The 12,172-nt window shown below is 47.1% G+C and overlaps 1 protein-coding gene across 4 annotated transcripts; it reads left to right on the forward strand.

The window, feature by feature from the left end:
- Nucleotides 1-38: 38 nt before the first annotated feature.
- DERL2 (derlin 2) lies at nucleotides 39-10,723 on the forward strand. Of its 4 annotated transcripts, none has more exons than XM_084760749.1 (7): nucleotides 110-262; nucleotides 1,042-1,107; nucleotides 5,039-5,112; nucleotides 5,932-6,025; nucleotides 6,712-6,907; nucleotides 7,335-7,425; nucleotides 10,221-10,723. In XM_084760749.1, exons 1-7 carry the CDS (start codon nucleotides 170-172, stop codon nucleotides 10,324-10,326), a joined length of 720 nt encoding a protein of 239 aa, XP_084616875.1. In that variant the 5' UTR covers nucleotides 110-169; the 3' UTR covers nucleotides 10,327-10,723. The 4 variants fall into 4 exon arrangements, with proteins under 4 accessions (XP_084616878.1, XP_084616875.1, XP_084616876.1 ...); XM_084760750.1 differs by having other exon boundaries at nucleotides 118-262; nucleotides 1,045-1,107; XM_084760751.1 differs by lacking the exon at nucleotides 110-262 and adding an exon at nucleotides 520-564.
- Nucleotides 10,724-12,172: the final 1,449 nt, after the last annotated feature.

Below are 12,172 nucleotides of genomic sequence, written 5' to 3' on the forward strand. Positions count from 1 at the left end.
TGTGATTGGTCAGTGCGCGGCCCCCAAGGCCCCGGCGATTGGTGGCGGGCCGGGTGCGCAGCGCTGATTGGACAGTGGTGGGTCGGCTGAAGGCCCTCTTTTGAGTCCGCCCTGCCGCCTGGCATACTGGCGGAAGGGGAAGGGGAGGGGGGGCAGGCGCGGTGGGAAGATGGCGTACCAGAGCCTCCGGCTGGAGTACCTGCAGATCCCGCCGGTCAGCCGCGCCTACACAACCGCCTGCGTCCTCACCACCGCGGCCGTGGTGAGCAGCTGTGGCGCCACGTCCTCCCTTTTTCAGGCTAGCTATGACCGGGTCTTCGGAAAACGGGTTTGGGCCGCGGAGAAGCCCAGTGGGTCTGGTCCCAGGGGTGGGTGGAGACATCCGGAGCTGACTCTAGGGTTCTGGATAGTCCCAAGGGTGCCAAGCCAGTGACCTGAGAAGGATGTGCTCCTCCCTGAAGGGGCAGGTCAGTTCCCGAGAATTGAAATCCAGACCTGTAGCAAGTCAGAACTGCGGGAGCCGCCCACCCAAAAATGTGTCTTGAGAGCTCTAGCTACGGCCAGGTACTAGTGGGAGTGAGGTCCGCTAGGTTCACAGACTTCTGTGTTGAGGGTAGAAATCTCGAGTTGTCTGGAAACGTCTTTCAAAAGTCGGCCTGTGGATATAAGCAACTGGCCGCCTATACCGAGTCCTAATGGTATGGGGCCTCAAAATCTCTTTATTCTGAGTAATCTCACCCGGCTGTTTCAGGTGGTGACTACGTGATGCATAGATTCTTAAAAGACTCTGTTGTTTTAAAATATTCCCACCGACCTGCGTTATAGCACCATCAAGTATTGCAACATGAAACTTAACATTGTGTATTGAGGATACAAAGTGGTTGTGCGAATTCTAAAGAATCCCTTACCTGGCGTCACAAGCAAGACAGAGAAATGTACTCCAAGTGACAGAAGTTATTAGAGCTACTAATCCTTTGTTATTGATGCTGAAATTTTATTTTGTGATTGATCTGCTTTAAGGAGCTCTCTTTTCCATTTCAGCAGTTGGAATTGATCACACCTTTTCAGTTATACTTCAATCCTGAATTAATTTTTAAACACTTTCAAGTAAGTAGTTTATAGCAACTATGACTAATGTTTCCATGATCGTTTTTTTTCCCTTCATTGTTTAGTAAGTAGTAAATCCTATCAGATACAGTCTCAAAAAAAATAATAATAATCCCATGGGGGAAGCTCTGATTGTAAGTCTTGTTGAGATTTAAAGAGGGAACCCTGAAGCCGGCTTGGGCTCCAGAATCATTTAAGAGCTGCTAGGTATTTGTGAGCGCGTCCTCATATGCCAGATTAGAATTGCCAGGGGTGGAGCCAGGCGCTGTGGCCCATGCCTCTAATCCCAGGAAGCAGGAGGATGGTGAGCCTAGGCTGTGTGGAGAGACACTTGTCTTAAGAAAATTGCCAAGGGTGGGAATTTAGAATCTATCTTCTACTCTTAGTGTGTTTTGATGGACTGCGTCCCTTTATTTGACTACAACTAGTAAAGAATTAACGTCGCTTAGGAAGTTGGAGCCAGCTTGAACTACGCATCAAGGAATTGTCTCAAAACACAAACACCAGTAGCAACAAACAACAATAATAATGCAGTTTGAGTATAGACTGACCAGCTAGCTGCCCGGGGAGTCTCACAGGATAGCCTTATATGCTGTCAGGTCACAACGCAGACACACGCATCACTGCCATTAATCCTCACAATCCCGCTCATAAACTCAATTCTGGTAGAGCTTTGGTGTTGGTCTGCCTTCTGGAAGTCAGATCCTACTGACCCAAGTCTGGAGGACCATTATCTAAAGCAGAGCGCTGACTCACTAGATTACAGTAGGAAGGAAGTCTTGGTCCAGTCATCAGAATGCTAAGGAGAAGTGTGTTTCCATGCCTGGGTGGTCAGTCACGCTCCAGGTGCGGTGGAGGAGAGATCCCAGTGGCCTTAAGAATGCTTCCCACGTCCCACTCAAACGTGTTCCACTCCCTTTGGACCCACTGGATGCTAGCTTGCCTTTTAAGACGTTAGTCTTACATGAACCCTCGGCTGCATCGTCTCTTCTTAGAAAATCTCTCACCGTGACTTGGGGTTTTTTATGTGCTGTGTCCTCACTGGGATGCGGGTCCTATATTACCTGGGCGCAAGTAACACATAGAAGTGGATTGTTTCCGTGTGGACAGAGCACTGGTTGCTTTTCTCACTGCTGTGGCATAATGCTTGGCAAAGCAACTGAAGAAAAGAAGCGTTTAGTTCAGTTTAGTTTTTGTTTGTTGGTGTTTTGTTGTTTTTGGTTTTTGTGTCTGTGTGTAGGTTTTGGGGTTTTGTTTTTGTTTGTTTTGTTTTTTTGTTTTACTTTTTTGAGATAGGGTTTCTCGTGTAGTCCTGGCTGTCCTGGACTCGCTCTGTAGACCAGGCTGGCCTCCAACTCACAGAGATCCGCCTGCCTCTGCCTCCCGAGTGCTGGGGTTACAGGCGTGCGCCCAGCTGGAAGGGTTTATCTTGGGTCGCAGTTTGATATTGTTGTGACATTCCGGCATCCAGAGCTTGGGGCAGTTGGTCCCATTGCAGCCTTGTGAGGAAACAGTGCTCAGTTCACTTCTTCCTGTTCAGTTGTTCTAGGACCCCAGCCCACGCACTGGCGTTGGCGGTGTCCTTCCCACCCTGAGTGACTGCTTCTAGAATCTCCCTCACAGACTTTGTCTTAGAGGTGACTCTAGATCTGTCAGTATTAATTATCACAAACAAACTACCAGTGACCCGAGGCTTGAGAGTGTCTGAAACAGTCTGCTGTCTTATCTTTGTCACGTCGGTGCACCTGTGTCCTTTGCTGGGGTCCTTCCTACTGGTTTGTTTGGCTTGACTGCCTAGGGTTAAGTTCTTTGGTTTGTTTTTGGTTTATTTTTTGAGATAATTTGTTCTGTAGCTGTGGCTGGCATAGCCCTCATGGTGTCTCCCTGTCTCAGCCTCCTAGGATCACAAGGTGTGCATCACCATACTTTTTTTTTTTTTTAAAGACAGGGTCTCTTATGCAGCCTGGGCGACTCTTGACCTTAACAATCCTCCTGTGGTCTTCCTGCCTGGACTCCTTAGTGCTAGGATTATAGACAGGAGCAACCACCCCTCGGCAAGGTTAAAGTCTTCATTAAGCTTGGAACCAGGAGTTCTAGATTTGCTATCAGAGCCTCCACCTAGCTGCATGTCTCTGGGCAAGCCCTAAGAGGATGCTCACACCCACTTGCTTGTCTCACAGGACTACTGAGATCACATATGAGAGTAAGTTATGTAAAGCTTTGTGAGTAATTGTAGGTTGGGCAGGCAAGACTTCCTTGGCTCTTGGAGCATTAATCCTGTCTTGTAGGACACTGACTTCAAACCAGAAAGAACCTGGCTATTTGTGTTAGAATTTTTTCACCAGGATGTCGTAGCCAGTGTAGAAACATTTCTTGACAGCGTTACATACTGGACCCCTGAAGTTTTTAGTGCCTGTCAGCTCCACATTTGGGTTTTGGGGACTACACATACAGCAGCCCTCTGTTGTGCAGACTGACCCAGCCTCTGCTCAGATGGTTCCCGTATAATGTGCTTAGGCACATAGTGTGAGCTTTTTGTGTTGTTTCCTAAAAGATAATCATGGTTTTGAATTTTTTGCCCTATCCATATAAATTTCACAGACATTATCATTCATTATTTTATCTAGAAGTAGTGCACGTGCGTGTACACACACACACACACACACACACACACACACGGGGGGGGGGGGGGCCTGAGACAGAACAGGTCCACAGTCAGATTGGGTGTCCCATGCGTGTACACACACACACACACACACACACACACACACACACACACACACACACACGGGGGGGGGGGGGTGGGGGGGGTGGGGGGGGGGCGAGACAGAGAGAACAGATTCACAGTCAGATTGGGTGTCGCATGCGTACACACACACACACACACACACACACGGAGGGGGGGGCTGAGACAGAGAGAACAGGTCCACAGTCAGATTGGGTGTCCCATGCGTGTACACACACACACACACACATACACACACACACACACACACACACACCCAGGGGGGGGGGGGCTGAGACAGAGAGAACAGGACCACAGTCAGATTGGGTGTCCCATGCGTGTACACACACACACACTCACACACACACACACACACACACACACACACACCGGGGAGGGGCGGGGCAAGACAGAGAGAACAGATCTACAGTCAGATTGGGTGTCCCATGCACGTGCGTGTACACACACACACACTCGTGTGCACGCGCACACACGGGGGGGGGGGCGAGACAGAGAGAACAGGTCCACAGTCAGATTGGGTGTCCCATGCGTGTACACACACATACACCCGGGGGATGGGGGGGGGCGAGACAGAGAGAACAGGTCCACAGTCAGATTGGGTGTCCCATGCGTGTACACACACATACACCCGGGGGATGGGGGGGGGCGAGACAGAGAGAACAGGTCCGCAGTCAGATTGGGTGTCCCATGCGTGTACACACACATACACCCGGGGGGTGTGGGGGGGGGCTGAGACAGAGAGAGCAGGTCCACAGTCAGATTGGGTGTCCCATGCATGTACACACACACACACACACACACACACACACACACACACATACACCCAGGGGGTGGGGGGGGGGCTGAGACAGAGAGAACAGGTCCACAATCAGATTGGGTGTCCCATGTGTGTACACACACACACACACCCCAGGGGGGGGGGCTGAGACAGAGAGAACAGGTCCACAGTCAGATTGGGTGTCCCATGCGTGTACACACACACACACACCCCGGGGGGGGGGCGCGAGACAGAGAGAACAGGTCCACAGTCAGATTGGGTGTCCCATTTGAATGGGCCCCATCTAGGACTTCAGAGCCTCAGGGTCATAGGATGTTGTTTTTATCTTAGAATAGAGATGCTTCCTGGTCATATAATTTACTTAACGTGTCTTTCTCTTGATTTTTCCACCCATCCCACCCCCACAGATATGGAGGCTAATCACCAATTTCTTATTTTTTGGTCCAGTTGGATTCAATTTTTTGTTTAACATGATTTTTCTGTATCCTTTATTAAGTGGAGTCAACATCAAAATTTTAGGATATATATATATATATCATACTGTAAGTTGAAACTATTACTCTTGTTTTTTTATAACATTTTAGTTATGACTTCTGGGTCTCTAGTATGAAATTAGATCATAATTAGCTTCAAAACTGTTTGTAACTCCTTGTTTACATGGGAGGTTCCAACTGTTAAAAGACATCAGTGTCCTTAAGTTGTATTGTACTGTGGGCATGTTTGTAAAATAACGTCAGCGTCAGCTGGCACAGTAGTAAAACAGCCTAAAACATCGGTAACTCAGCATAATTTTCCCCAGGTTTTGGGATGGGTTTAAGACAGGGGACCAAAAATGCAAGGCCAGAAAGAGTGTCAAAATATCTGGCCTGACATGTTTAGGTTCATTAAAAGATAATCCGAGCGGCGGCAATTGTGGTGTCACGTGGTGATTGGGCTGAGCTGTTCCTCCTGCACCCACAGCTCCAGCTCAGCTGCAGCAGACAGAGGGCCTTTGGGGGTGACAGGGCTTAGTTCTAGGATGGTTTCTAGTGCATAGGATACCATTCTGATAAGTTCCTAATAAAAGGCTTTTTATTACAGTTTTTATTGACTGGGAAATAGAAATGCTTAGTCTCCTTGGCCTGGAAAGGTAGTTAACCACACAAGACTTCTTTGCAGGAGCTTTTCCAAATCAACGCACCTAGAGAAATGCAGCCGGACCATCTCCAAGCAGCATGAAGCCCCAGAAAGTTTCAGGGTTCATTACAGTTAATATTCTTTGTTCATATGTGCCTAATATTTTCTTAACTTGAAACTTAAGATACCGTTACTGTCGAATGCTAGAAGAAGGCTCTTTCCGAGGTCGGACAGCGGACTTTGTGTTTATGTTCCTTTTCGGTGGATTTTTAATGACTGTATCCTTCAACAAGTTGAGTGCAGAAAGTGTTGAGGAGCTGACTGTCTGTCCCTCAGGCTTCCGTCTCCGTCATTCGCCAGATACTTTGAACAGACAAAAGTACAGACAATCTACAGATTTGCTTCACAGCTCACCCTGACAACGTCCAAGCCAGAGGGCGGACAGGAAGCTCCGCCAGGCAGAACTTTTAGCCAGGTGGGTTATCTTGAAGCACTTCGGTTACTTGGCTGCTGGTGGGTGACTTCGCTTTTACACAAGATTGGTAAGAAGAGGCGCATTAAGCCGCTGTCAGGACTGATAGCAGTGGTTTCTAAAAGAAGAGAGGTTTGCTCTTTAGCTGACATGTGCCGCCGTGTGCCGGGAGGCTCTGTTCCGCCTTCCGGCCTGGACACCTGTGTGGTGTCAGTGGTGACCCGGCTTCACTGTCTAAAGAATTAGCATTTTCCAAAAAGGCAAGAGCATCACAGAAGCAGAGTCTTAGTTTGTAGCAGCTATAATCCTGCCCGAGCCGGTTTCTACCTAGTTGCCTTGGGTAATTAACTTCAGGCTTTTCTCCCTATATTTTAAAAATGTCCCTCTCAGGTTTTCTGCCTCAGATCTTAGCTAGAGGACATCCTTTAGCTCTTCTGCTCAGCCTTCCCCAGTAAGCTTCATGCTGACATTTTCCTTAATGCCATTTGCCAGCTTTTTGGTTTGTTTGTGAGCCTAGTGTTTTTAGGCCAGGCCTTTACAATCATGCTGGTGTACGTGTGGAGCCGCAGGAACCCGTACGTCCGGATGAACTTCTTTGGTCTTCTAAACTTCCAGGCCCCCTTTCTGCCCTGGGTGCTCATGGGGTTTTCCTTGTTGTTGGGGAACTCAATTATTGTGGACCTTTTGGGTAAGTGTCACTACTTTGTCTACCATTTCACCTGAAAATGCATTTTGTCACTGTCATTCATCTTTATTGTTTAGTCTTTATATATAGCTGTTGTAGGATTTAAAAAAAAATAATTATATCTAAAGATAATATTAACTCACTGATTTTTTTTTTTTAATAACTATACTTATCCTATATAAAATGTATGCTGGTAGGGAACTTAAAATTGAAATTTTAAGCCAGGCGTGGTGGCGCACGCCTTTAATCCCACTACTTGGGAGGCAGAGGCAGGCAGAGCTCTGTGAGTTCAAGGCCAGCCTGGTCTACAAAGTGAGTCCAGGACAGCTGAGGCTACACAGAGAAACCCTGTCTCGAACCCCCCCCCCAAAAAAAAGAAAGAAAGAAATTTTAATCTTCCTTTTTATCCTTTATTTCTCGTTGCTCATAGGTATTGCAGTTGGACACATATATTTTTTCTTGGAAGATATATTTCCCAATCAGCCTGGCGGAATAAGAATTCTGAAAACACCGTCTATTTTGTGAGTACTCAGCTCCATGCTTCACACTCCATCCAGACTCACGTGATCGTGGGTTGCCTTGGGCTCCCTTAGTGTGTGGTTCGTATGAGTTAGTGTTTGCAGACTGAGCAATACGTGGGCAGTGGGAGCTTTGGGATTGGTGGGAGCAGATTGGGCCTGGGGTGTGATTCCTGGGCTCCCGACATCATGGGGTGACTTTGCAGTTACTGTCCTGAGTGACTGCCAGAACTTGGTTTCATGAGAGCTGCTGCACCAGTGGGAAGACGTGAGCAGCACAGCTCCGGGGACATCCTGTGGCATGCTGGCCAGCAGAGCAGGCGGTGGCCACGCAGGGAGCTAGAGAGCAAAAGGCTTCGGACCTGAAGCCTCACTAACTGATGCTCCTGCAAGTGATGCCGTGTGAAGCACATCTCTTCATTTCTGTGCTGCAGTTCCTTGACATACGTTCTCTGTGGATTAGCTAAGCAAAAAAAAAGAATAGACAGGGTTCGTTGGTTAACAGTACTGGCTGCTCTTCCAAAAGACTCAGGTTCAATTCCCAGCACCCATTGGCTGCAAATAACTGTCTATAACTGTGGTCCCCTGGATCTGATGCCCCCTTTAGAGTGCAATTGTGCATGCAGACAAAATACCCGTATACATAAAATGCACAAATAAGTAAACCTTTTTTCCCCCCCGATTTTCTCTGTGTAGCCCTGGCTGTCCTGGATTCACTTTGTAGAAGAGGCTGGCCTCGAACTCACAGGGATCTGTCTGCCTCTGCCTCCAGAGTGCCAGGATTAAAGACGTGCGCCACCACTCCCAGCTATCTAAACCTTTTTTAAAAAGAACTAAAATGAAAAAGAAATAAGTAAAAGAAGAATAAATAAATATTAAAGGAAGAGTGAACTAGCCAGGTATGCGAGCTAGCGTGCACGCGTGCCCGTCATCCCATCTGCTCTGAAGGCTGGCGCAGAGGAAGTCAAAGTTTGATGGCAGCCTAAGTAACATAACAAGAGTTCATCTCAAGAGGGGGAAATTTTTTTTTTAATTAATGAAAAAAAAAAAGTAGAAGGAAGAAATTCTGTACTTCTACTCGTCTTCAGCAGGGCCCTGACTGGCTTCTTGGTAAACAGTCTTGTATCTTCAACTTGTTGGTAATTTCCTACATTATTACTGTATTTATAACATTTCTAATTCACCGTTTCTCCCCTTCAGTGTCTCCCCTGTTCCTTACTCAAGTAATGACCTCTTCTTTAATTACACAGACACACACAAATCTGTTTACCTGTTTAGTCCGTCTCCTGTTGCTTGTATGTAAATGTGTTTGCAGCTGACTGCTTGGGTTGGGGTAACTAAACACTTTTTTACATTTTTAACATTTATTTTATAAATGTGTAAGCGATGCTGTGTGCCTGCATGTCTTGTGCACAGGGTACATGGGTACATACGCCTGCAGAGGCCAGAGGGTCATGTGTCCCCTAAACTAGAGTCTGTACACTTTTTTAAAAATTTATTTATTATTATGTATACAGTGCTCTGCCTGCATGTACATCTGCAGGCCAGAAGAGGACATCAGATCACATTATAGATGGTTGTGAGCCACCATGTGGTTGCTGGGAATTGAACTCAGGACCTCTGGAAGAACAGACAGTGCTCTTAACCTCTGAGCCATCTCTCCAGCCCATATACACTTTGTTAAAATGTCATTTTGTTGTTGTTGTTGTTGGAGGTGGTGGTGGTAGTGGTGGTGGTGGTGGTGGTGGTTTTAAGAGACAGGGTTTTTCTGTGTAGCCTTGGCTGTCCTGGACTCACTTTGTAGACCAGGCTGGCCTAGAACTCACAGTGATTCGCCTGCCTCCCAAGTGCTGGGATTAAAGCTGTGTGCCACCATATCCCACAAAATGTCATTTACTGTGTAATGATTACTTTTCTTAACTGGGTGTGGTGGTACACACCTTTAATTCTAGGACTTGGGAGACAGAAGCTGGTGGATTTCTGAGTTCCAGCCCAGCCTGGTCTATAGAGTCAGGACAGCCAGAGCTACAGAGAAACCATATCTCAGGACAAAGTTTCCATTGTAAACGGCCTAGAGTGGCATAGGCCTGTGATCCCAGAACTCATGGAGGCAGAGGCAGGAAGCTCTCTGTGAGTTCAAGGCCAGCCTGGTCTACAAAGCAAGTCCAGGACAGCCAGGGCTACACAGAGAAACCCTGTCCCAAAAAAATGAAATAAGTAAATAAATAAATGGCCCGCAGAATTTTAGTGGCTACATGATATTTTGTGATCCATGTTTAGCATAACTATATTACTCCCTTATTAATGAGCACTGACATTAGTTACTATTTTGCCTTCTGTAGTTGGAGTGGCGAGTGAATGTCCCTGTAACTAAGTCCGTGCACTGCAGCGTGAAACTGGCCATCCTAGCCACTTACAAATGAGCAGTTGTGTGGTGTTCAGTGCACTGTGTTGTGCCACTAGGGTCACTCTCTTTAGAGTGTTTGTATCTCGTAATCCTAAAGCTCCGCCCGTTAGGTAACGCCCTCTTCCTGTTACCCAGCAACCACCGTACCTTTTATGTGCCCGCGGATTTGACTATTCTAGGTAGCTCATTACTAATGCTTCTGTAATAAAACTGAGTAAAGGAGGCAAAAGTTAATGTAAACGTTAAGTAAATATGGCGCCTTTAAGGTGTACTACCTCTTTAATTGGCAGGCAGAGATGGTTACTATCTGAGGAGCCTGTGGGAGTGAATTGCTCTATGGTACTTCCGATCTGAGAGGGCTCTGGCACTGAACAGTCTCTGTGTGTTTTAGGAGGACTATTTTTGATACGCCAGATGAGGATCCCAATTACAACCCACTACCTGAAGAGCGGCCAGGAGGCTTCGCCTGGGGTGAGGGCCAGCGCCTTGGAGGGTAAAGCAGCTGTGCCAGTTACGAGACCCATCTGAGACGGACTCAGTGAGATGCCCGTTGGGGTTCTTTCATCCCTTGTTGCAAAAGTGTGGACACTTTTGACAGCTTGGCCGATTTTAACTCCAGAAGCACTTTACGGAATGGTACACTGACTAGCACAGAAGACGTTTCCAGCAGTTTGCCAGAGGCTCCTCACTGTGCTGGTACTGAAAGTATAACCTCGTGGAGCCCAAAACTGGAGAGACGGAAGCTGCCGCCTCTAGCAAGTACGTGGGTACTTGAGCTCTGCGGCATCAGGCGGGGCTTTTCCTCCTCCTCTTCTTTGATAGACAAGGCCGTGGTGTAAATGGAAGTTTCAAAGAGGACAAAATAAAACGGAATTCCATCTCTCTCACACTGTATTTAAGCTCTCGTGTGATCTTTTAAATCATGGTAATGTGTTCTTAGCTCTCCTGCGTAGGCCTGATCACAGCAGTTCCTGTGCCTGCTGTCTGTCTCCACGGCTTTCACCTGGATTCCTTTCAAGACTGGAAATACACAGCGGCTATGTACGTCCGTCTGACTAGTGCAGAGTGCTGGCCTCAGTAGAGGGAAGATTGCCTTCTGCCATTCAGACAGTCTGAGAACAACGGAGCTTCCGCAGGAGGAGAGAGAAGGAAGGGTGGGTTCTTGTAGCGGAGGACTGGCTGTAGAGAAGCCAGCAGTAAGCAAGCCACTGTGACATCTGTTTTAGCTAAATTTCTCTACTAAGAAATACCCAGATTAGTAATGGCCCCCTCTGTCAAAGCACATGCCGAGGGCTCGTGTCCCTCCTGTCACTCTTTGTAAGTAAAGGGCCAAGTGTGGTTTATCTTTGTCCCATCCCGTAGAAATGAGGGGCTTTAAAAGCAGCCACACTGGTGGTTCGGTGACTGCTTGTCAAAGATGCCACATCTTGTCTGACTCAGCAGCCTTACGTTCGTGCTGCTTTATCCGAGCCCGGGACGGTGACCTCAGACATCTGTTTTCATAAGCATGCAGGCACCGGACTCCCCTGGCTGCTGCTGCTGCATCCGGTTTTGGCTGAGTTGCTTTCCAGATGAGATTTTTCTCAAAGGCTGACACACAGGCTTAAATAGGCTGGGTGGAAAGTGTCAGAGTATCTTAGGGGTGGGAAGCATCTTAGCGGCTCAGTGGAGCATGCGTGAGGACCAGGGCGAGCACTGGCACGGTACCTGCTGCCTGTAAGTGGCTGAAGACGGTTGTAATTCTATGGGGCGTGGGCCAATGGGGCTGCTTTTCTCTTGTTTAAGGGTCTTGTACGTTTTAATGACAATCTTAGATTGTATGCTCCTCATGGGATTCTTAAGTTTGATCATTGTTTTTGTTCAAGAAAGCTTTGTCAGTAACTATTATTATTATTATTATTATTATTATTATTATTATTATTATTATTATTACTTGCTTTTGAGCCAGAAATGGGTTTCTTTAGGTTTTATTTATTTTCCCTGAGTTAATTTTAGATCTAGCTAATTAATGGAGTTATTGCAGCAAAGCTTTAATTCTAAAATAATCTCTTCACCAGCTGTTCATTTTAAATAGTGAATACCTGTACATATTAATGACTGGAAAACAGGGGATGCATTTTGGATGTATAGCGTAAAGCAGTATCTGATTTTTAGGATATGAATTTCTAGTGGCCAGATGCCATGCTGTGCTCCACGCTGTGTCCTGGGAGTGCCGGGTCTCAGTCGCTTGGCCTCTTAGTAGTCTGGTGTCTCCCTGGCCCTCTGTGGTTTGACGGGATCCCTGTGCTTACCTGGTCACGAGGGAAAGTCCTCACTTCCCCAGCAAACCTCTTGATTTTGGTC

This window comes from Acomys minous (assembly GCF_964271855.1).
Source record: "Acomys minous genome assembly, chromosome: 16".
NCBI lineage: Eukaryota > Metazoa > Chordata > Mammalia > Rodentia > Muridae > Acomys > Acomys minous.

What these genes read in the sequence shown, in the direction of transcription:
- DERL2 (XM_084760749.1), top strand. Translation starts at nt 170, where the DNA reads ATGGCGTACCAGAGCCTCCGGCTGGAGTACCTGCAGATCCCGCCGGTC. An exon ending in TCCTCACCACCGCGGCCGTG is followed by an intron (nt 263 to 1,041) that starts GTGAGCAGCTGT and finishes TTTCCATTTCAG; the next exon opens with CAGTTGGAATTGATCACACC. An exon ending in TTGTTTAACATGATTTTTCT is followed by an intron (nt 5,113 to 5,931) that starts GTATCCTTTATT and finishes TTGAAACTTAAG; the next exon opens with ATACCGTTACTGTCGAATGC.